This window comes from Serinus canaria, chromosome 10 (genome assembly GCF_022539315.1).
Source record: "Serinus canaria isolate serCan28SL12 chromosome 10, serCan2020, whole genome shotgun sequence".
NCBI classification, from domain to species: Eukaryota; Metazoa; Chordata; class Aves; order Passeriformes; family Fringillidae; genus Serinus; species Serinus canaria.
The window spans coordinates 3686315-3711773 of record NC_066324.1 but is presented as its reverse complement, the minus strand read 5'-3'; the positions used below and the strand labels follow the sequence as shown (position 1 = coordinate 3711773).

At 40.0% G+C, this 25459-nt stretch overlaps 1 protein-coding gene across 4 annotated transcripts in view; it reads left to right on the top strand.

The window, feature by feature from the left end:
• The window catches only part of MEF2A (myocyte enhancer factor 2A), an 81798-nt gene that overhangs the window by 47923 nt on the left and 8416 nt on the right, over positions 1-25459 (top strand). For 2 of the 4 annotated variants that reach the window (XM_050978432.1, XM_009090034.4), the window contains 4 exons: positions 7718-7855; positions 10690-10909; positions 11096-11155; positions 20970-21160. In XM_050978432.1, coding sequence (XP_050834389.1) covers positions 7718-7855; positions 10690-10909; positions 11096-11155; positions 20970-21160 — 609 coding nt within the window. Of the gene's footprint in view, positions 1-7520; positions 7653-7717; positions 7856-10689; positions 10910-11095; positions 11156-20969; positions 21161-25459 lie in introns of all 4 variants that reach the window. The other 2 variants (XM_050978433.1, XM_009090035.4) reach the window with 2 other exon arrangements.

Here is a 25459-nt window from a genome sequence, read left to right as displayed (position 1 = left end):
CTGTTGCTGAAAGGAGGCCTTCAGTCAGCTACTGCTGCTGCTGATTTATAATTTAACCATTGCAAGTACGTGAAGATCTGCATTTGGGAGGCTGAGTTTGTAGCTCTGTGTGTTGTTATTTGGGTGAGGACTGAAGTGAAGGATTTGTGTAACATGAAATATCTCTTTGAATGTTCTAACATAGAGCTGTGTTTTGCTCCATTTTACCATTAGTTTTGTTTGTTGGCAAATTTATAATCCCTGGAAGGACTATAAAATGTATTTAATTTATATGCTAAGGAGTAATTTGTGCTTCTTGAAAATGAATATCAGTCTATTTTGTCCTTTTTTTTTTTTTTTGTTAAATAAAAAGAGTTAAAAAGATTGAGTTAAACTGGCACTTTAGTACTCTTAAATGGGAAAATCTAGTTGATGGTTCTGTCTGTAAAACAGGTAAAATGCAAATCTGCTCAGTGATATAAAATTTAATGATCTACTGAGTTGGATAGAAAGTGAAACAAAGACAAATGCATCAAAAATTGAACTTTGAGAGCTTGACTAAGCTGTCACTGTGGAAACAGCATTATCAGTGCTAATGGATTACTAATCATTTTAAGTCTCAAGGAGTTCATTTAGGACCAAGTAGTCCAGCTTGTTTGTAGGTCAGCAACTGCTTTAAATGTCTACGGGTCACAGACAGTGTTTCTCTAAAATCACAAATACAAGCATGCAGCTGCCTTTCTCACAGCTTTTAGTCCAGAGCTGGGTAATATTCTGGGGGTGAAGAGAGGATTTTATAGCCCAGAAAGTTCTAATTCTTTAGTAATTGCTTGTGGTTATCTACTTAAAATAATGTTTCACAGCAAAGATGCTTCAGGCTAGAATTTAAACTTCATGCCATATCAAGTCTAAAAACCTTTTGTATGTGTTATTTTATATAAATGAGAGTTTGAATCCTGAGTGCCATCTTTATCATATCTGGGAGGAATTTGACAGCTAGCTTTCATGTTTGGCAAGCCAGGGATACATGTTAAAATTTGCCAGATACTGGAAGTGGTCCAACATTTGAAACAAGACAGTGTCTTTTCTTAGAGTGGTTTATAGCAGGGACACTGATAAAATTTCAAATCATGAACATTTTTCATTTGTAAATGCTGAATACCTTTGCTTAAAATTGAACATAGAGCATGGCTAAAAGGGCTCTTCTTTGTATTTGTATGGATAATGCTAGGCAGGCTTAGAAGTTTTTTATTTGTAAAACCCTGGAATAAGTAATTAATCCTAAACCTCTTTTTTTTTCTCCATAGCAAGCTATAATATTTGGCCAAGAAATAGAATTGCTGTAGCAAACTTTAAGTACTGCACTCAGAATTTTTCATTTCCATGTATTTTTTGCATAATGTCAATTATTTGCTTTTTAAATATCACTACTAATTGAGCACAAGTATGGAAAATATTTTTTAAGTAAGCTGAAAGGAGAGTATGTCAATAGTTCAGATTTTCTTTAGCATGCAGTATTATGGTTGGGGAGCCTGCCAGAAAGATTGGGAAGGTCTTGTTCTTTAAGAAGTTAAGCTCTCCAAGTTGCTTAGCTCATGGAAATGTCTGTCATAATCTAATTTGGCCTCCTGTGCGTTTCAGGGAAGTTTTGAAAGCTGGGCACCACTCCTTCCCTGAGCTGGTTTGGGATGGATGTGTTTGTGGCTATAATTAGAATGTGAAATTTGAACTGATAGCGTGGCAAAATGTAATTGAAAATGTGTCAGGGATACTGAAAGGAGCAGTATTAGGGCTAAATGTAAGTAGCCTCCCAACTCAAAGGACAGCAAAACAGCTTCATAAGGAAATTTGCAGATGCTTCAGTGGTTGAAGTTGAGAATATTAATAGAGCCTGAGGAAAATATATTGAGTTTGTAAACATCATATAAAACAATACACTACATCTATCTGTGGAAAAAGAAATTTCAGCCTACAGAAATAATGTTGATGAGTTTAAATAGACAAAACACCATTACTGAGTTGAATTATTTGGTTTTTCTCTGGCTGTTCCTGTTTGATGTTTGTGGGGATTCATTCCTGTTTGGATTTTAGACAGTGGTAAATTCGCATACCCAGCACTGTAGGGTCAAGGTCTGACTCTGCAGAGCTGTGTTGTTAATTTAGAGAAAAGAAACAGCAATGATGATGCTTCTGTAGCCAAACTGACCCGCAGGAAGTTTAAAAACTAAAAATAGCTTTTGGTGACTAAGAATACTCCTCGGGTACTTGAATATGTTTTATACATAATAGGGGAGACATAATGATATCTAAAGGATGAGACACCTTACTATTGTTCAGGCTGATGAAAGTTGGAATATTTTGTGTTATCAAAGAAGAGAAAAACAGCCAGATTTTAGGCTGAACTTCTTGGCAATAATATGTATCAGGAAGCAAATAATAAAACAATTGTCCTGCTTTCAGCAGGATGTTTCTCTGCAGGCAGAGCCTGTAGTGATACAAGTGGTCCTTGCCTGCTGTGGGAAGGGAGCTGAGCTGCAGTAAAGGAATATGCCCTGCTTTGTCTCACTGATCTTTCATGTATTAAGAAAGAAAACTGGGTGGGAATCTCGTTCTGTGACTGCTTTGTCCTTCATTCTGTGACTATCACACACAAAAAAGGTGTGGCTTTTCATGTAGGATGTGACTATCAGTGGTGGTGTGACTGAGGTTTGCTGCTGCCAGCGAGGCTGGGCCAGTCCTCTGCCTCCTCTGCCCACACATTGGCCACCCACCTATTCCTGCTGCAGATGAGTATAAACCAGCAGAAATAAGTTAATTAAAGAATGGACAAGGAGAATTTTTTGTCATTTTAGTGAGACAAAAATACTCTCCACTATTTTATGGTATCTCCAGAGCATCAGGAAACTTTCATCATTTATCCTTTTGATATCCATGGTGGAGGTGTCTACCAGAGCAGCATTAATACTTAGCAGTACTGGTAGGGCTTTTCCATTACTTCAGGCCTAAGGAACATTTACACTTTAAAAAATTATGATATTTAAAACATATTTACTCCAAATTTGTGCTGCTCTGCAGCTTTTCCATGCTCTGATTGCAAGAGCAGAAGGAGAACTAGCCACAGGATTTAAGTGAAAGGGTTTGCCTTTTCCAAGGGAAATCACTTCTCATTTCACTCTTAGTCAAATTTTGGACATGGTTTTCCCAGTGATTTGGGATGAAATACCAACAAAAATCCTCTCTGGCCAGCTCCAATAGTAAGTGCAAAAATAGAGCTGTTAACATGATACATGGTAGCTTTGACAGCAGCAACCATTTCCTTTTTGTGTAATATTACCAGAAACCAAACACTGAGTGTTTTGAATGACCTGACACTTTTTTACACTTCATAACACTTTTTACACATGAGGTCATCCTACATTCTTGCTTTAAGGCAGAAAAATATCATTTCCTGATGTGACAATGAACATAATCAAGTTCTTTACAGTTCTGCCAGGGCTGGTAAGGAGCCCAGATCACAATATCAGGAGTCTTGGCTTTTTAACCAAACTCACTGATGGGAGCACAAAACCCACTGATTGTGCTCTTTAATCATCAGCAACGTTTTCTTTTGGAGTGGGATGGAAAGCCTGGGGTCTGGATGGGAGGGGGCCAGCTGGGGGGGTCTCTCTTGCTCTCTGGAAGCAGTGACCCTTCCATGTTTGTTGGTTCAGAGTACCTGGTTCCCCGAAGTGCCCCTGAGCAGTGTCTGGAGCCCCTGGGAGCCAGGCTGGAACAAGCCTGGAGAAGGTATTGGCTTCATCCCCCGCTCTGGGGGTCAGCGCCCTTCAGGGTCCTACCTTCCATGTGTCTCTGTTGGATTTTGTGGAAGAAAGCTTGTACTAGGATAATTACACTAAGGTGGTTGAATATCAGCTCTGCTTTCTCAAGGATCAAACAATAAAGGACTTTTTTATGCTTTTATACTCTTTGCTATTTGTATTATCAGTTTCAGTAAAATTTATATTGAATCGTAGAGAGAAGCCAGTTATTCCTTTCTGTTGTTGTTTTGCAAGAAGCCCTTCTTCTGTTCCTTAGATGCTTCTTGCCAAGGCATGATTCTTTTCTTAAATTAGCAAAATGCTAATTTTAATTGCAAAGTGCAATTAAAAACGACTTTGCATATGTGTGGGGAAGTTCAGGAAAATATTGGGGCTCGTGTACCATGTGCTTGACTGCAATATTTAAACCCGTCATAGCTGGTCCAGCCATTCTCATACAATGTTTTCTAAGCTCTTGCCATTTTGAATCAAAATAAATCAATACTAGACTGGTAGTGGAATAGAAGCAGTTTACAGCTTCTGGATCATTCTGCAATATCAAGATGACCAGAGCTGTCTGGAACACTTGTGTAGTGACTTTGTGTGTCACAAAAATGTATTTTTGTGTTTCCTTCATTCTTTTTAAAAAAAGATTTCACACCTGCATTGGTTTGTTGTAAATACTCAGCATTATTTTCTGAGTAAAACCAGTATTTTTCTCTCATCGGTTGGTGCAGTCTGAGATCAAAGCTGCACAATCTTAGTTACTGGGGCACAATACAGTGTGTTGGCAAACATGTTGGAACAATTTCCAGTAATTTTGGCTAAGTCTTAGAGGAAGTGGAAAGTAACACAGATTTACTGAAAGGGCTACACATTCCCTTACATGATCTGGAAAACAAGACTTCACACCAGAAGGTAATTGCAGTGAGCATCCAATAACAAAACCTGAAATTTAATATTCTTTTCCCCTCTTGCTGTGGTAAGAAAAAATTATGCCTTATATCTATTAGTCTCCACTGCAAATACTATGATTTTGTCCTAAACAAACTTGTGTATCACAGCAGAGAAATAAAACTCTCTTAATGTTACACAAATTACTTGGTCTCACCAAATTTTTTCATCTGAACAACCTCAAAGTTAATAAAATTTTGAGCTCTGTGATAACATCTTGGAAATTGCTCAGAGAGCCGAGTTATTTACATTATTTAGAGAAACAACACATTTTAACCCTGGCGAATCTCGAGGGCGGAGTCAGCCCTTGTTTGTGGAGTTCGGCTTTGCCGCGTCCCCGCGGAGCGGGTCCCAGGGGCCGGTGCCGGTCCCGCCGTTCCCCTGCCGCGGGGCCGTGCCGGGCTCTGCCGGGGCTGGCTCCCCTCGGCTGCGCCTGCCCGCGCCAACAGCTCGCGGCATTCCGTGCGCAGCCCTGGCCGCCGAGCAGGAATGTTTTACTATTGTGTTACTGGGCCCTGATAAAAGTTCGCAGGCTTTTTATGGTCAGGTCCTCAAAGTGGCACTTGGTGTTTTGGTGATAAGGAGGCAGAGCTCTGGCTGTTAGACCCAGCCTTATTATCTGTGACAGGGAACTGTGGCTTAAATCCCTCCACAATGACAGGAACCCCATCTGGAGTGACAGTTTCCAGAGCCTGAAACGGGAGATACTGAGGCATTTTCCTTCCTCAGGAGTCAGAGCAGAGTTAACCCCATTGTTAGCAAAAATGACACACAGTCACCGAGAGGAAGGAGGCATTTTTACATTTAAATCTCTTCCTTTTTGTTTAAATCAGAGGGGGATAATTTACCGTTGGGGGGGATGAACTGGCAGCATTACATTTAAAAGCTTTCACTGGATTACTTTAGACTATCGAAAGGAGCTCTGCTGAAGCTCCTTCCTGCAAGACTTCAGTTGCTTCAGCGTGTTTGTCACAGGAGCTGCGCTCCGTGTGTGCATGTCTTGCAGCCCTTCCTTTGCAGAGCCTCCGTGCAGCTCTGTCACCGTGTGCCGGGCACCGTGCGCTGACGCCCAGCGCCCCTAAAGACATTTGGGTTCTATTTCCAGAGCGCCGTGGGCTGCAGGGGTTAAGTGTAATCCAGATTACACAGCGTTAACATTTTCCCTGCTGATATCAAAGTGTAGCAGACTGGCAGGCTGACTTGTTAGGAAGGGCTGCGAGAGGGATAACAGGCTCCGACCTTGAGAGGCCGAGCAGCCGGCCCTTGTATGGCCAAGTCCATTTACGTGTCCGGCTATTGGTCGGAGGAGCGGCATCGGAGCTGTGACAGGTGCTGGAGGAGCCTACACCTGTTTTCCCCATATGCTGATTTAGTGATTACATTTTTGTGGGAGTTCCAGATACTGTGTGGGATACGTGGAGCAAGCCAGGAAACTTGAGAAGGAATTGCAGCTTATGGTGAACTGTGATATTAAAGAATTTCAGGCAGCGAGTTGGATTTTCAATTCCCGCTTTCAAACTGCGGTAGAAATAAGCAGGATTTTGCATATATATGAATAGTGAGGAAGTCGTATGTATTTTTTATTGTACTAAAAATCAGTTGACAGTAAAAAAGTGCTGGTGAATACTATGAGCTAAAATGTTTTGTAAATCAGAATTTCAGTGCGTAATGGAAATTGCTTCTGTAGGAAAACACGGGGTTTTTTATGGCGCTGGAAACGGCAGCTTGCAGATTTCTGATCTTTAGGGGTTTTAATGTAAAATTCATGGAATATAGATAATTTCTGACAGAAAGAAAGTATGCAACTCCCTCATCCCTGTATGGTCCTACTGCTGCTTTATGTATGAATAACATATATCTGTTTAAAATTTTTATTGCTTTCCTTTTGAAACTTTAAAAAAACATTAAAGATTTTTTTTTTACAGCTAGTGCTTTAAATACTGTTTTGTTATGAATTAGAGCTTGCAGAGAAAAATTTCTGATTGTGTAATAGGGTAAAAAAGAAAAACAAGAAATACAAATATATCTTGTAATTTGGTCACGAGACCTGTAGTTTCACATCCTTTCTTTAATGGCTGGATTGTAGACAAGCTTGCTTTTTTTTTTTCCAGGGGATGTTGATGTGAGTTCTCCATCAGAAAACAGGAAGTAGCCCCATAAAGTTAGTCTGAAGGACTCTGAAAAAGCTTATATTTAGCAAGCCAAGTCATTTTAGAGAGGCATTATGTAATTTCTTTTTTGCAGTTCTTGTTATCGTGCAGGATGACAGGAAGATCCTGTCTTTGTCAACTTTTGAGACCGAATGTTACAGATATTAATGTCCTGCAGTTATTTAACTGGATCAGAATTTTAGCCACTGTGTTTGTCAGAATATAACTATATGCTCTTTAAAATGTGAATATTAAAATTGGGATGCTAAAATCAATTCATTAAATATCCAGTAAACTGGCTTTTAATTATCAGTAAATACATAAACTCCTTTGCCACAAGCTTGAATGTTCCTTGTCAGGCAACTTCTCTCCATCAGCCAGTGCCTAAAAATGATTTTGCATGCAGTGCTGGGAGATGAAGTGGTTGTAGGGGGAAGTTATCTGTGAGATGGCACCTGGGTGAACCTTTTCTCTTTGTGTACTTTGCCACTATCTTGAAAGACTGATTCTGTCTGTTGAACAGTGAGTTTTGTCTGTGAAAGTTTAATGTAGTTTCAGGGGCTCTGAATGATTCAGTAGTGTACAAAACTTCTTGGCAAGTTAGTATGATTTGTATGTGAATTTTCCAATTGTATTTCAGACCTTAAGAAAGAAAGGCCTTAATGGTTGTGAGAGCCCTGATGCTGACGATTACTTTGAGCACAGTCCACTATCGGAGGACAGATTCAGCAAACTAAATGAAGATAGTGATTTTATTTTCAAGCGAGGCCCTGTAAGTACTTTTATTTTATCTCTACTTTTTATTTGTTGATCCTTTTTATTAACTTCATTATTTAGGCTCTGAACAAGAAGGAACACAGAGGGTGCGACAGCCCGGACCCTGACACTTCATATGTGCTCACGCCACATACAGAAGAAAAATATAAAAAAATTAATGAAGAGTTTGATAATATGATGCGGAATCATAAAATCGCAGTGAGTACTAAAGTATGGTTTGTGCTTCTCTTACATGCATGAGAATTTTCATGGTGTTTGCTTACCACTGAAAACCACTTCAAAGACAAGAGGATGTAATGGCTTGAGAAGGGAGAAGGACTTCTGAGGAAAAATGAGGTTGTGATACTTGGTCTTGTTAAAATACATTTTATTGTAAAGAATAAGAAGAATCATCTCTAGCTTGGGTTTTGCACTCTCAGATTTTCATACCTTTGGAACACAAGACAACATTTCAAAATTTCAGGAGCCTACTGCATTACCTAATCCTACCTAAAATATATTTACCAAGATAGGTTTTTGTTTTGGGGTGTAGGATCGTTTATTTACATCTTGTAGGTCTTCATCTGTCTGGTGATCAAGCTTTGACAGTTTGTGACAAACAGGCAAATAGAATTGGATTAATTTTGTCATCTAACCAGTAGAATTTATTTTGCTCAAGTCTGGACGTGGAAAGTTATTTAGATATTTAAAATCAAGGCTGCTGCAGAATGAAAGCCTCAGAAGATTGCTCCTCTGAAATTCCAATGGATACTTCCTTGAGCACTGAAGGATATTTAAAAATATTCTCCCAAGTGGCAACCCAGTGTGCAGCCATAAGTCACTTGGCTCCAGAACTTCAGTTTGGGGATAAAAAGAGTGGAAATGTTGCATGTTTCTGTGGAGGTGTTCACGGTGACATTTAATTTCCACCTACAAAAATCAGTTAGTGTTGAGTATTACTAAGTATTTTCTAAGAAAAATAATACAGGGCTCTGGCACAGCCTTTGAATATTTTAAGAATGCAAATCTTGTAGCAGTTAAAGGAGATGAACTGGGTGGGTTAATCTGCACAGACCCTGGGGCCTTTGAGTAGTGTCTCCAAATGACTGCTGATATTGGAAATCATTTCATCGTTTAGAGCTTAAGAGATCTCTGGGGACTGAACAGCAAACTGACAGTCATAACACCCAGCATCACTTCTGTTATGCTTGAATAAAGCCGATATATTTTGGGTTTTCTTTGTTTTGAAGATTTTGATATCCGACATTTCTGTGTTGAGACATCTTGAGGCCTCATCTCTCAGTATGTTACAGTTAAATGGGGTTTTTGGGGAACAGCCCAAATGTCTGTGTGGACATCAGCGTAAATAAAAAGGGCAACATTATTTTTTAGCTCCACAGTGTATTTGTAACTCAAATTTGACCAATTTTGTTTCTGTTTCCAGTACTTCTGGGGCTGTTTAAGAACACAGTTTCTCTTGTTCTCGAGCATTCATTGCTGTCAAAGGATAGGAATGAGGCAAAGCGCGAAGAATTCGGTCGTAACCAAATGAACACCATAGATGGGCAGACAGCCTTTATTGTAAGGTGTGGGGGGAGGCTGTCACTTATTGGTTCTGTATTGAGAAACCTGCAGAAAAAATGTTCCAGCTGTTCCCTCCTAGCAGTGTGTTTAGCATACTTCAGGTATTTCCAGTGTAGTTTGAGCTGCTTGACAGTGTGCTGTGTAAAAACACCCTGGTTTTGGTAGATACTGAGTAGTTTCCAGTAGTTTCCCCTGAAAAAAAGCACCAGCAGGGCTTGTCATTGGTTAGACACTGTGAATGATTTGCTAGCTTTGTGTTGTTTTGCTTCATTAATTTTTCCTTCCATCTGTGCCAAAAATTGATGATTATTCTTAGAATGCTTCAGTAGGGACATTGTTGTTGGCTCTCACTTGTAAGAGATTTTGTTTCTTGTAGAGAATATATTCTGCTCTCTCAATTAGTATAGTTATTGTTATATTTCTTGTATTATCTAACTTTTCATGCAGAAGTATAATTCTAAGTGATTTTTAAGCTACACATGATGAAATTGCATTTTTTAAGGTGTACTTGCTAGGTCATGTGTGTTGGTCATTTGCCTTTGACCCCTTAATGACAGCAATCACCTGGGCTTTTGTCCTTAAATTGCACCTGTCATGGTTTTGTTTCCAGTAATTATGAGAGTTGTGAAAAAAAATAGTCCCTTTTGTTTCAGAAACCCATCACTGTCAAAGGATAGGAATGAGACAAAGGCCAAAGAAGTTAGTCATGACCAAATGAGTACCATAGATGGGCAGGCAGCTCAGCTTTTGATTCAATAGCTGTTGAATAACAAACATATATACTGCAGAAAACCAGTTGCCTTTTAAATAATGCTGTAAAAACTAGAATTAAAATAATTGGATTTGCAAAAAAGATGAAATGGTTATTAAAGCTGGGGTTTGGGGAGCCTGAAATGTTAAATTCGAATTATTGAACTTCGTGATTTTCTAAAGATCTGTTTATTTTTTTAATCTGTTGAAAAACAAAGTGTTACAGATTAATAGCAATATATTGGCAAAGTTATTGCTAGAAAATGTTATTACTAACTTGTTCTTTTTTGTGTGATAATTGTTTGTAACGTGCATGTTTATGCTTACATTTTGAAGGTACAAGAGTTCATTGATTTGTAGACATGTTTAGCTTGTCATTGCTTTGTAATAATCCAAATTCACTGTTAGATTTATTGTATTTATAAGCTTGTGAATTCATGTGAATACTTTTAGTTTTCTCTGTTTGAACTTTACATATTTGAGAAGTTTGAGTAATTCTTTGGCACTGTAAATTACGTGATGTATAAGAATTTAACACCATACTTTACAACAAATGGATGTTTTCAAACTGTACGCTTCATAGAGTTTAAAAACTAACAGAATTAACTTTAATAAAAACCAACAAACTGCTGTGACAGAATTTTTCTGATGTGCTGTTTCTGCAATCACAGTTAATGCTAACGGCGTTGTCTTGTTGTTCCTCGTCTTCTCTCCCGCAGCCCGGCTTGCCCGCCCAGAACTTCTCCATGTCGGTGACGGTTCCGGTGTCCAATCCCAACACTTTAACCTACAGCAACCCCGGGAGCTCCCTGGTGTCCCCATCCCTGGCTGCCAGCTCCTCGCTCACGGACACCACCATGCTGTCCCCGCCCCAGAGCACCCTGCACCGCAACGTGTCCCCCGGGGCACCGCAGAGACCGCCCAGCGCCGGCAACGCAGGTGAGCTCTGCTGCTGCTGCCCCTCCTTCCACAGCCAGCATCCCCTGGCAGAGCCCACAGGAACCCTCCTGAGTTACAGGTTCTCAGTGCTGTCAGTGCATTTGCTCAGCTGAAGTTTTGATGTACAGAATTCCACGATATTGTAATGGGGCAAGTCAGTCTAATGCTCTGGCTTATTTTGATTAGGTGGAATGCTGGGGACAACTGATCTCTCAGTGCCAAATGGAGCTGGTACCAGTCCAGTGGGTAAGTGCAGTGTCTTTGTTATAAAAAATAGTCTCGTGGTTTCAGTTTCTCAGTTTTTCAAAAGCAATTTTTTATTTTGACTCTTTGGAAAAAGTGGCTGTGGGAGAACAAAGGTCTTAATTTTTTTAGCTGCACTGTTACTGTCAAGTTTTATAAATTATTATCAGGCATTTAACTTTTTACTGCTGTGCCCTTTCCACTTCAATAATATTCACCTTTTTTATTTAAGTGGTTTTCAGTAGTAGCGTGCTGCTGCTTTTGTGTTTCTCTACAGGTGTAATTACAGCATTCTAAAAACATCTTATGTTTGCCAAATCTGAACTATTGCACTAAAGGCAGCTCAGCTCAGTTCTCAACTTCAGTATTTGCAGGACATGGATGTTTGATGCTGGTTGTGGTGCCAATCAGAAGGAAGCAAATACAGACTGTGTTGTTTGTATTGCCATGTGTATCTTGCTAATCATTTTCTAGCAATTACATGAAGAAAGCAATAAATCTTGGAAACTGATAGCTAGGAACTGTCTTAGTTTTGGATGATGATCAGAATTTCTTTTGAAAACAAATTAGAGATCTCGCCAAAAATCAAATCAACAATATTTTTTGGCCTTCAGTAAAAATATATGATAGCACTTTTTCATTTCAATAATATTTTGTCTCCCCTAAACAAAATCTAGCACTCTGATAGAGGGGCAGGCAGCCATTGAAATGTGTAGTGCCACAGACAGACAAAATAAATGACAGCTCACCCATTTTGGTCACATTCCTCCTGTGCCTCTGGAAGCTGGCTGAAGGTCAGTTTTGCAAACACACCCAACTCCCCTTGGGAAGTGTTCATAGCATGGAATTAGAGAAGCAACTGTTGACCTTTCAGTGTTTGCCCACTGGCTACTTAGTGTGGCAGCTGGGAAAAAGTTCTTTGAACATCAAGTCAGGCAATCGAATTGATGAATAAAAAATGCTGCAACTCTCCAAGGCTGAAAGCACAGGATTGACTTTCCACTCTTTATCCACTCCTTGGCCATGTGCAGCAAAGATATGAAATATTAAAGAGTGGTTTCCATCAGGTAAGCAAGATTTTTAATGGAGGACGCTTCCTCAGTTGAAAAAACATTACTATTTTTAGAAACTGTAGAGGTCAGATGTTGATTTCCATAGAATTTTTCAAGTCAGACTAAATAAATTTATTATCAGGTTGTTTCAGGCCTCTTTTCCCAAAGCTGGCTTTATTAAGAGAAGCTTCAGATGTAAGACTCCTTCCTTCAATAAGCAAATAAAACAGTGATTACAGTGCTGGCTGTAGGGTATCAAACTCTAGAAATGCCCAGTTACAGCAGCTTGGGGGACATATAATGCAGTAAAATGTTTTCCTCCTTGCATTTATTAATAGTTTATGTAAAAAGTCAAAATGCATCACTTATCTCTTACTTTGCAGAATATCACACCCAAGATGTTATCCATATACCCACTCACTTCTAGAAAGGTTTGTCATGCAAGTGAGAGTTGTGACTGTACAAGAACAAGGGAACATCTTTAAGTACCTCTAGTGAAACTCAAATACCTGGTTAACACCAGAATGCTAAATTAGAAGGGTACCCAAAGTTTTCAGAGCTTCACTTGCTGTAAGTTGTGGCATAAAAACTTTGTAGCTATTGACAGGTGCACAGGAACCTTCTCAGTTACAGCCACAATCAAGAAATCATACGTAACCAGATTGACTAAATCTGCTGTCAACTTGAGCTTGACAGCTGCTGTTGAAATGTATCTCATGTTAATTATGTCTGCAGACAATAATGGTTTTAGTTTCTTGCTGCATTTATTGTACAATTCACTTTAAAAAATTTATTTTCTGCTTTTAGCTTCCAGGTTTTTTTTTTTTTTAAATTCTCAGGAATGGAGAATTCTCCTGTGGATTTAGTGAAAGGTCACGTGCCAAATTTGCAGCTCACAATTTATAGGAGTGATGTCAGAGGTAAAGACTGGAGTACTGGCATATCCATATTCCCATATATTCTCTTAAAAATAAATAAAGGAAAACTCCATCTTCTTCAATATTATGAAGTTCTTGGGAATCTGAGGTTTTGTTCTCATTTTCTTGAAAGACACTTACATGCCTTTATCTCTTAGTAACTAGCAAGTAAAGGTTATCTTGCTTATTTGGGACCCAGTTCAAACAAAGATGTTGCATAAAATGGCTCATATTGAGTTCACACAAGTCCTTTTCTCAAGTCCTGTGTAACTTGATTGGAATGGAAATGATTTGCTTTAGCAGTCAATCTGCCAACTTAACAGTTTTTCTGTGGAAAATAACTTTGAGTAAAAATATCTGCATGTTGTAGCAAAGATTGGTAGGTGGTTTTTTATATCCAGAACAGAAAATTTTGTGATCACTTTATAATACTGAGAGCTTACTTCACATGCAGCTGTCATAACTCTGAAAAAGCATTTTCATTTTGTAATATTTTTAAAATTCTACCCACCACCACATAAAAAAACATTTGCTGAAAATTTTTACTTGGCAAATATACCAGTTTGAGAGGGAAAAAATGTCCAGCATTATAATGGAGTTTGCTCTAGAGGTAATTTATTTTTCCTGTTAATTAAATCAAATGTTTCTGAGCTAGATTATTGATGATCTTGTTACTCCTGGTCAATGTTAAAACCCTGTTCAATTTGTGATGGGCATCAAACGTGCTCCAGGAGTCTCATATCACCAGGATGGGGAAACACTTCAGGCAAAGTAGAGCTCATGTGCCCAGATACAGTGGAGAGTTTCTTTGGCTTAGGGATGGATGGATGGATGGATGGATGGATGGATGGATGGATGGATGGATGGATGGATGGATGGATGGATGGATGGATGGATGGATGGATGGATGGATGGATGGATGGATGGATGGATGGATGGATGGATGGATGGATGGATGGATGGATGGATGGATGGATGGATGGATGGATGGATGGATGGATGGATGACATTCCAGTTTGCCATGAGTGTTGCTTTGCTGTGTCCCAGTAGATTGGTATCACCCCATGAAGCATCCACAGGTTCCCAGTGAAATGCACTTGCATTGTGCAAGTGCATTTCACTGGGATCTTGTGCCATCCTTGAGGACTCTGAGAATCAGAGAAGCTCAGAAGTACCACCACAGTTACTCATTCTCTACTTTTTCTTCCACACCTTTCACGTGTGGTGTTGAGCCAGAACCATGCCAAGGACCTGAGCTGGTTTTCATTGCCAAGGTTGCATGAAAACCATAAACCCTGAGACCTAAGTTCTTCCCAGTTCCAGGGGATTCTTACGTAATTTTTGGAAGTGGAGACTGTTTATGATTTCACAAAGGCACAGTATTTTCTGTCTGTACATTTCTGTGTCAGTGAAATAGCCCTTCTGATCAATAATGCAGATTAAGGACACAGTTAATCTTTTGGAAAAGAAGAAAAAAAGAAAAATTTTCTTTCCTCTTACATTTTTACCAGGAGAATAGATAAAAAGGTCTGGTCTGCTTGAGTACTGAATTTCTCCTCTTTGTTCCAGAGCTATATCTTCTCTAACGTCCTCACTAATCTTTAGGTTCTGAGAATGTGAAGTCACCTCAGGAATACTGATTTTCTTTGGAGCAGAACTGAAGGGTATATCTGCTGGAAAAGCTGTGTCTTGTGAGCTGTTGGATCTCTACTAAGAGTCAGTGTAGATCATGTGTGGTCTTTTATCCTGGCCCGAGGAGGGGTTTTGCAGAGGTGCCACTGACAGCTTGCACACACCTGTAAACTGCTTGGAGTTCCCAGAAAGGGATCAAGACAGAATAGCCACACCTGTAAATGGTTCCCTTTGTCTTGAGGGCTTGGCTGATGGGGGAGGATAAAAGAATCTCTGAGCTTGGTTTTGCACAAGTCTGAATCTGCAGCAGTCTGGAGTGCACCAGAGGCTTCAATAACAGAAAGGCTCTCTGTGCACACCTTTCTAGTTTGGTTTGTGAAATGAGAGACACCCCAGCAGGGCTGTCCAACTGACTCCTGAAAAACACCTCTTGGAGTTTCAGGCAAATGTTCTGCATTGATGCTATCAGCATCTTCCTTAAGAAAGCAGCTTTCTTCTGCCTCTACCCCACTCTGACGTTTCCACCATGTCCCTCTCCCAGCCTATTGACCTGCATCAGCTCCAAGCCTTGGCCCTGTGAGAGAGGACCACCTTAGGAAAGCAGCTGTAAATAAATAGGAAAAGCAGCTGCAAATAAACCCTGAGAGCATGTTCCTACTTCAGGCTGTGCACTCCTGTGGTATTTCAGGTCTTGGCTTCCTCTTCAGTGTGACAGGTAGGAGCAGTCCCGGGCAGTCTTTCCCTAGTCAGAGCTCCTCACTTCCCAGCTGTGTGAAAAGGGCTCTGACTTCAGTTTGTTCACCTGCTGCTAAATGCAGCACCCAGAGGTTCCTGCCTGCTCTCAGCAGTGTCAGGGCATCCTGGCTTGCCTTGCTCTGATCTCTGGCAGGACACAGGTCAGTGCAGCAGGCAGGGGTTCACCTCCTCCAGGGAAGGTCTGAGACATCCCTGAGCAACAGTCCAGCCTGTGGACTGCTACAGTTTCCAGGCTCTCCTGAAGGAAAGGGAGTTCTAGGAGTGGGCTGCAGAGCAGCTGTTCCACAGGGTGTGAGCTGAACCTTTTCCTTTGCTGGATGTTGTCAGCCAACAAAGGCTGATCCATCCATCTCTCTCTGATTAAATCAGCTCACAAGAAATGAGTGGCTGAAATCGGCATTAAAAATGTGCTGGCAAAAAGAAAGAAAGTATTTGATTTTTTTTTTTTTTTACTGTAGCTCTTTCTCCTTGGAAACCACCCATCTGCATGACATGAGGTCAGTTCAGCCCCTGAACTATCCTTGGTTTCAGTTGAAATTTCATATCTTGCTATGTGTGTTTGTTATCTTAGAAAAATTTCTGATTTACTGAGAGGTACATGACAATTCTGGTTAGAATTTCCATGCAGAGAACAAATTATTAATCTCCCAGCTACTATGTTAAAGTGAGTCTCAACATTTATGTAATGTCTCCTTTCCCAGGATATTCTGCCACATCCCAGGTTGTTGTAAACATGTCATTCCTCTCATTTCTTTGCCACTCTTTACATTGGGTTTGTACAGACACACGGAAATCAGCAAGTTTAGGAATAAACTGATGTAATTAACTGTAATCTAATTGACAGAAGACCTAAAGGACATGCAGTTGCTGTTGATGATGTTTCACTCAGCTACAAGAGCAATATGCCTTTATTTAGGTTTGCTATTGCATTCTTAATAATAACCACCCCTTTAAATTCTAAATATCCTTGAAAATTCTTTCTCCTTTTATGTAGCTGTAGGCAAAAGAAAATTTCCAACAACCTGGGAAATGAGCTCTTTTTAAAGTTCTGTAACATGACTAAGCATTCCCTTGACATTTAGTCATGTGAATTTCTTTTTTGCTGCCTTCTAATATCTAAAGTACTGCCTTAGAAGCATAAATCTTACATGTTAGACATGTTTCAAGACCTTACATTACTATCAAAGGTATTGATTTGTAAAGATCAGTAGAAATACGTTTATTTCAGATTCCTTGAGATATTACAGTAAATTCTTTCCAAAGCTAATATAGAACTGGAGCTTTTTGAAACAATGGTAGAATTAGCAGTGAGTGCTGTACAGAGCTGAAAATGGTAGGAATGGCATGTGCTGTTTTGAATTTGCACTTGAATCTGTCTTACTTACCCCAAAGTAAACAAATTGAGCAACTAATGCACACAGAAATGCTATTGTTGGTTTTACTTGCAATATGTCCCCCTGCCCAAGGTTCTTCATGTAAATGTTTTCCTCTAGTAGATCTTATCTGGCCTCCTGATGCCTTGTGAATCAATGGCTTCAGTTTGCTTCTAATTGTGTGACGTCTGTTGGCTTTTATGATGTCACTGGAGGCATAAATATTTATTTACTACAATCCTTACTTTTGCTTAATCTTACATGGTTTAGCTGCTTGTCCACAGTTATTCCAAAACTGTGTATAACTGAGTTCAGTCTTTCTCCAAAATGAACAACAAAAAACAAAACATAAAAACAACCCCCCCCAAAAAAACCACAACCAAAAAACCCACCCCAAAAACAACAATAACAAAAAACTCACCAAAAAAGAAAGATTAATGGCATCAATGCCTGTAATTTATTCCTTGAGTAGTAATAAGTACATGGAGTACTTTCCAGCCACGTGTGTCCATTGTTTCAGCTGATGTGATTTATATAGTGAAATATGAGTCTGGCTCATGTAATTGAATGCTGTGTCTTGGGCTGCAGGACAGTAAATGAGATTAAGCTGTATTATGTCTCTGAAGGCAGAATATCCAGTTGGTATCATGGGTGGGTTGTAACATTTCACTTCAGAAAAGAAGTTGCTTCAAAAGTAAACACTTTCTGACTAAACAAGAAGTAAGCTAATGTACGTTGGCAGGTTTTGTTATCATCAAATCTAATTAAATTATGATTCATATAATTGAGAGCTTATATTTGCATTGGTGTCTGTTTTCCAAAGAACTGTTTTGAACAGGCTTTCATGTCTGTTTTAAGGAATTAGAGTTAAATAAAAATCTTCCTTGGGAAGTAAAAACGGTTGTATTTTTACACATATGTGGGATTTTATATTCTGTTTCGATTTCCAGTTTGAAAACATTTTTAAACATAAAGTATTGTCTTTGGGGAAGATCTATAGCAGGTAGGGTAGAAACAATTTCTGTATTATATGAAATAGCAAGTAGAATTTATGGGGTTATTAAGGCCTCGGTTTTGCAAAGGGCTGTGTAGTTGCATCATCCTGTACTCATTATCTTTTTCTGGCTCCTGACCTTGCTCTAAGAAATACCACACATTTAGTTATCCTTTCACTCTTAACTGGTAATTTGATTTTCTTATTAGATTGTTAAAAGGAAAAAGGCTTGAAGTTTCATACTAAAAATGAATATTCTGCACTCTTATTGCAGCCCCAGCATATGATCCTTCAGGTGATCGATACAGACACTCCAGTGTTTGCTCAGTGTTAGTGCCAGCTCTTTATCACAAAGGACTGCTATTGGATTCATACTCATAGTATTGCACACTTAGGAGATTTTTTTATTACTGTTTCTCCCATTTTAATTTATTCTGAACACTCCTTTGGAGAAGTGCTCAACCTTTTGTCAGAAGAAATGCTTTGACTCTGCCCTGCTGCCGCCTGATACTGCGCAGAGCAGGCAGTGGCAGAGAGTTTGTTGTTTTTGACAGCACCACTAAAAGCATGAAATGTTTCTGAAGGATTGGCAGAGCCTTGGAATAAGGGCTCAGGAAATGACTGGACTGGGTGTGGAAGAGAGACACTGTCCAGATTTAACACACGGGCTACCGAAATACTTGAACCAGAGAACAGGAAATGGTATCATAGGATGGCCCAAAGTGTACAGAACCCCACTGTTTGTACAGAGTGGGATTGTTGGGCAGCTTAAACTGCTCAGAACTCACAGCCCTGCCTTGGAAAGGTGACACTGACAGCCCCAGTGAGTAATAAAATGCTATTTATTGTTGCATTAAAGCTCAGACTTTACTTCCGTTGTAGCAGTAAGTTCTTTAAATGCTCTGGCATTTTTGCTGAAAATGGGAGGTGCCATAGCAAAGTTTCAGATATAATTTGGTGAAAATTATGCCGTTTTCTGGCATTTTTCCTCCCCAGAGTGTTTGCAAATCCATTTAATTTTTACTCTGTCCATTGTGTAGGATGTCTCTCAATCTCTGCAGGCTGGCTGTAGCTCATGCTGCTCTCATTTATAATGGATAGGAATTGATGCATAACTGTGTTAACAGAATCAAGATTCTACGAAAACCATCTCTGTTTCAGGAACCTTAAGGGTAGCACAGAACTAATTTCTCCTTCTGGCTTGTTGGTTTTTCCATGTGACCCAGCTGTGGAGAGTTTTCTCCTACCAGTCAAGAGTATATTTAGCTCTAGTGTATTCTCAGCTCCAGCCCAACTTTTCAACCACTCCACCTAAATTTTATCACTAACCTAGAAGCATCTGAATAAATTCTGCTGTTTTCTGCTGAGGAATGTAGATCCTTTAATCACAAAATCAGTTTTTGCTGTGGTTTTTAATACAGAAGGAAGAATGCTAACATTAAAAACTTTACTTTCTGCTGTGTTCCTTCTTTCCCCCATAACTTCTGAGTTAAAAGTCATATTCCCATACCTCTTATGCAAATGCTTCAGGAAAGTACTAAATTAGAATGACTCCTCCTTGCTCTGTTAACCTTGGAAAACTCAAGGGACATATCAGATCATCCATGTATGGTCAGGCTTTTGGCACAGTGGGAAATCCACAAAGTGAGTATATCCAGAGGAGGCCTCCTCACAGCATCCTGGTGAATTCCCATTGAGGTTCTCAGTGTGCCCTGGCTGACTCTCTTGGTAGTACCAGGCACCTCCATGAAGTTTTTTGCCCTTGCTGAGACATGTTGCTGTTCTTCCTTCTTGCTGTGCTTTTAAAGGCATTAAAAATGTTGCTAAAGAAGGTAGAATGTGACACTGACAACTTTCTTATTTTAATTGCTTTTAGATTAATATGTATTTAATGCAATAAAATTGGATTGGGCATAGGGGCCTATTCAAATTAGAATAATAATGCAAAATTCATGCCAGCGTGGCGCTATGGGCGATTAAGAGAGAATTTCCCACACAGTGAACTTTGTCTCACAGACTTTTCCCTGATTGTGCCTATAAAAGCTGCTTTCAGACCTGCAGTGTTAGTGCAAACAGAATCTTACTATGAATTGTGTTTATTTATACACACACACACAGGTTCTGTAGGGTGAACTATGGGGTTCCCTGTTGCAAAATTCTCCTTAACAACTTTTTTTCTGTTTGCAGCTGAATAAGGTTTGTGTATTTTGGGAATTGTTGCTATAAATATGTTTCTGTGATTGGAATGTGGCTTTAATATTTTTCTGAGAAATATATTTTGGTTAACATGATTGGTGCTTCTGTCAGGATGGGAAAATAGAATACTGGGCACTTGACTGATTTACTGCCTTGGTGCTGTTTTCTGGTCAGTTCTGAGTGTAAGCTGAGGTCTCTACCTTGAGCGTATTCAACTCTTGGAGATTTCAGTGCTGAATCCCCGACTTGTAGGCTTTGCTTGTCCAATTCCATTTAAAATGAGTACCAGGAGTAAGACAGAGACCTTGTTAAAGAAACCTATGGGTATAAATGATGTGTGTCTCTGGAATGAATTTGAAGGGAAAGGATTTGTTCCCCTCATTGTTGATAAATGTAATAATCAGACAGTAGGTATTGATACTGAAATTAGTCCTGAATGTCTTGGAGGTATATGAAGAATAAATTTTAGAAACAGAGACTTTAAGAGCTGATCTTTTGTTCTCCCAGGCAGCAATTCAGTGTAGTCCATGCTCTCTCTGTGGGGGTGGGGACCGAGTGGGGTTGTGCAAAACCCTCACTTTTCTGCAGGCTCAGCCTGGAGGAGCTTCAAAGGACAAACTAAACACAACGGATGTTATTAGAAATAGTTCTTTGGCAATTTGCTCTTCTCAGCGTTTAAGCTGCCACAGCATGCCCTTGAAGTGATATTCCCTTTCCATATTGATCCTCTGGTCAGAGTGGTTTGTGTTTGTTCAATTGTTCAATACTCAGCCCCTTGTGGGAAGTTTGTTATCGGAAGTTTTGTGAAATAAATATTTCATAACTGGTATGTAAGCACCAAAATTTTGTATTGTCCTTCTCCTCAGTCTTATGGTCCATTCGTTTTTCCTCTTTCAGGAAATGGGTTTGTGAATTCCCGAGCTTCACCAAGTCTACTTGGTACCAGTGGTGGTGGGAATGGCCTAGGCAAAGTCATGCCTACAAAGTCCCCACCTCCACCAGGAGGAGGAAACCTTGGCATGAACAACCGCAAACCCGACCTCCGTGTCGTCATCCCACCCTCCAGCAAGGGCATGATGCCACCACTGGTGAGTTAAAACATTTAAAGTTCTGGGTCTGGCTTTGTGGATGTGGGCTGTTCTGCCCACGTGCACAGGGAGGAGCTGTCTCACCTGCTTACCATGGGGTACAGGAATAGAGGGGCGTTCATATTCTGAAATGCCACTGATGAAAACCAGAAGTACAGATTGTGATGTGGGGAGAAGTTCAGCTTGTAAGGAATTTTTACAGCTGTAAAACAGCAGTCTGACCTGAATGTGGTAAGAGCACAATCACAGAGACAGGGCCAGGGTGTTTTGATCTGACATCCCTCTGACTTGGTACTGAGAACTCCGGTGGTTTGGAGGATGTGGGTTTTAAAAAGGGTTATCCATTATTCCGTGGAGGAATGGCTGATCTTATTGGTGATGTGAGCTCTGTTAATGTGCCCTAAAGCACATTTTGTACCTGTTTTTCCTGGGTCATAATGGCTGTGGGATGTGAAGTGCAGCTTCTGTGGTGAGGAAGGGCTGAGAGCAGCACTGCTCTGATGTGGCACTGTGGAACGTGACCTTGCCTGTCCTCGGGACTCTCGTGTCTTCAGCGGGGCCATCAAAGGGCACTGAGTGCTCTGCAGTGCTGCTCTGCTCTTTGGCACCTGGGCACCAGTGTTTGTCCAGCCAGGCTGGGAATAGCACACGGGTTTCGTGTCAGCCATGAGGCAACCACGGCCTCGAGCCCAGAACAGGTCTTGCAGGAAGTGTTGCTCTGTTTTTCCTTTAATTTACTTGGCCAGATCCTTTGGTCCTCGTTTTTTGCTGCCATGTAGAAATTTTCATTTTGTCTCTGTGGATGTTTTCTGTATTTGGAAGAATGGGCCATAACCAGGAGGAGCAGGATATAAACAACACAAGTACTCTCTGTATAATTCCTATTTGTCTTTAAGCTACAACAAGTGCTTACATTTGTTACTGGTACTCATGATGAATAATGCCAAATTAATCCAAGTAACAAAAGCTATAATTAGCCTCAGAGTAATGATTCTTGAAAAAAAAAAGGTTTTTCTAGGAATACTGAAGTGTAGGAGAGATAGGAAGTACACTGGCTGATCATTACAGTGACAATTACACTTTTAATTAGAAATGGAAGCAATAATGCAGTTCTGATGTTCGTGGCACACAGCACCTGTTTAATGTTGGGTTGTGAAGAGCAACAGCATATTTAGCTTTGGGTTTGTCTGTGTTTTTGGGGGAATTAGGAGATTTCAGAGTAGATGCTGGCATGGAATGATGGTTGTATGTGAAAAGTATTTTGTTGCAGAGCTGGTTTATTGGATCAGTGCAGCCAGAGACTGCTGTGCTGCACATCCCCGTGTGCAGCCGTGTCCTTGGGGTCACCAGGCTCTTGCTGCACCAATTTCCCAAAGCCATTGTTCTCTCAGTGCAGCAGGTTTTATGTGACACGAATTTCTTGAAGTATTACATTTCTAGCTGTATTATCTACAGAATCAGGTGGCAAATCCACATTATTAATTAAAATGAATCAAAATCCTGAAGCACAAACGTGACTTTTTCTTTCATTTGAAAGCAATGCTATTTTTAGTAACTGTGTTATCCCTCTTGTTTGCTGAGTACAGTCGGAGGAGGATGAATTGGAGTTGGTGAGTTTGGGCTGCTGTTTGCTGAGAGACAGCAAGATGCTGGAAATGTCTTTCACTACAGCTTTTTAACTGTAGTTTCATTACATATTTTAAATAATTCCAGTGTTCCCTTGGTAGCAGACAAAAATACATTTGTTTTATCAAACTAAAAACCCGACCAATTCAAGTTGAAAACACGTTCAAAGTCAGTGCTTCCCATTTGTAAACTTCTGATTTTTTTTCCTGAAAACGTTTCTGTTTTTCTTGGAGGGAACATTGGAAAAGAGCCTTACAAAGTAACTGTCCATGTGTATAGGATGTGTACGGCCTTCTGTATGAAATACAAATAATCACTTCCTATCCCCTAAATTATTGGAATATTTTTAGGAAGTGGCTTCACTTGTGAAGTTCTTCAGATTGTAACACCAGCTCTGTGTTACTTCTCTTCCTTTCAAGGAGATGACATCATTGCTGGTGAGGTCACCTTTTTGGAGGTTAGAATTATTTCATCCTGCGTGAGATTATCAAACCACAGGGGTGTTCCCTGTTTACCAAAAGGAACAGAGAATTGCAAATGAATAATTCTACCTTTTTTTCCAGTGGAAAGACATTCTGCTTTTAAAAGGAAACTCTTGGGATTTGTGTGTTTTCTATTTTTTTTTCCCCAAAGGTTTTAACATTTGGCATTCTGTCTGGAAAATTAACGTAAGGCTAAAATAATTCGTAACTTATTTTTAGAGCAAATTTCAAATTGTTTGGCTGCTGTGGCACAAACCAGGCACAAGATGCTGTGTCAGAATCAGAGAGAAATAAATCAACCTATTGCAGACCTTGACTTCTTGTTGAACATGGACCTGTTGCTAATATGAGGCTCTAATTGCATGAAAGCATGGAAAAATTAGTGATTTAGATAAATTTCTTGATGAATGCATGCTGCTGGTTGATTTTTTTTACCTTAAATATCAGAAATAGATTTTAAAAGTAAGGGAAAATGGTTTTTGAAATTCAAATTGAAGTTTTTAAGCATTATTGGGATGTCTTGCTAATTGAGCAGTGAAAGAGCTCTCCCACTTTCCTCTTGCCTTCAGAGAGGAGTGTCTGATTTTCAGTGCAAGAAGGAAATTTCAGTGTAAAAACACTTGATCAGAGATCATTGGGACTGGGATTGGGATTGGGACGCAAGGCCTTGCCCTGGGGGTTTCCCCTGCCCGGTGAGGCCGGGCGCTGGGAGCCGCGTGGTGCCTGTGCGGCGTGGGCCATCTAGTGATGGAAGTGGGAGCAGCTCTGCCAGGAGCACGCACAAAGGAAAGGTGCAGGGTCTGCCTCAAACATGGCAAACAAACACAGGCTGCACCTGCAGGCTTCTGGCTGCTGCTAATCCCCGTGCTGGGAAGCAGCTCCAAATCCCAGCTGGGATCATTCTCTCTGTGGCTGGAGCTGAATGTGAAAGCAGCTACCAACGGTAGCAGAGCATGAAATAAAGATACTGGATTCTTCCTGCTACCTTTGCACCAGTTAAAAAGATTTTTTAAAAAATCCTGAAATTTGTCATGCAAGGACAACAAATATTGGGCTCATCTAAGTATTAGTATTGCTTAATGTCTTTGTGTGGCTGAGTGTTCCAAGAATTATATTCAGAAAGAATTTACCTCAGAAAACCACCTTTATTAGCCACTCAAAAGAAAAAAAATCCCATAAGGAAATCCTTTGGTCTGGATTGTTTCCCAGTATATTCCTCTTTACTTTTCCATTATGCAGTAATCCCAACTTTATAGGCAGCCATCCAAGAAAGCTTTGGAGAAAGGTCAATTCCTGACAGACACAAAAATCTGCTCTAATAACATCTCTTTATGCCAGATAAACTTGGTCTCGGGGAGATTTTCAGAAGTACGTAAGTGATTTAAAGGGATCAATTACAGAAAATCAGAGGGACTTTCTCTGGGAGCTTTGAAACCTGGGAGTTCTGAAGCAGAGTGGGCACATCTGCCAATGTGTGTGTTTGACAACAAATGCCAGAGAGCCCCCAAATCCTTGGGAGGCTCAAAGATGGGAATTCAAGAGCAGCCAGACACAAGAGAGATCAGAAGCTGGCAGCCAGTGACAGCTGTGGCTAATTTTAATATGGGAGCTGTGATACATATTTCTTTCTTTAAATGGGAAAGATACAAGATTGATAACCCTCAATTCATCTTCATAAATTTAAGCTTAAAATTGAACACAGCCCCATTTCTGTACCTGCTCATTCTGATATTTTTAAGGGAATGATGCATTTTTAATGCTGCTCGTTCTCTCAAGATTAGAGTGTAGAAAAAATTTAAGTGCTGCAGCTCCTGAAATACCTGTGTCTGAAATAAGGGAAAGGAGTGGTAAGTTCAGTCTTGTAAAGTTATGAAATGGATCCCTACCAAAGAGATGAGAAACTGCTCCTTTTGTAGCAAATATTTTTTCAGAGATAGAGGGAAGTTTGCTTTAAGAAAACGGATTTCCAGCAGATTGAAACCCAGCTCCTTGTAGAAATACAGGGTGTAGAAACTGCTGCTATTTCTAAGTATTGTGCAGATAAAAGTAAATATCTGTTCTTGAAAAATAAAACCCTAGCATTTTCTGTTCTTGACAGTATTTGTCATGGCCAAATGGTGTTGAACCTCGTATTTTTCAGGAAGATTTGCAGTTACCACCGTGGAGAGCAGAGCATTCTGTGGCAGCAGCT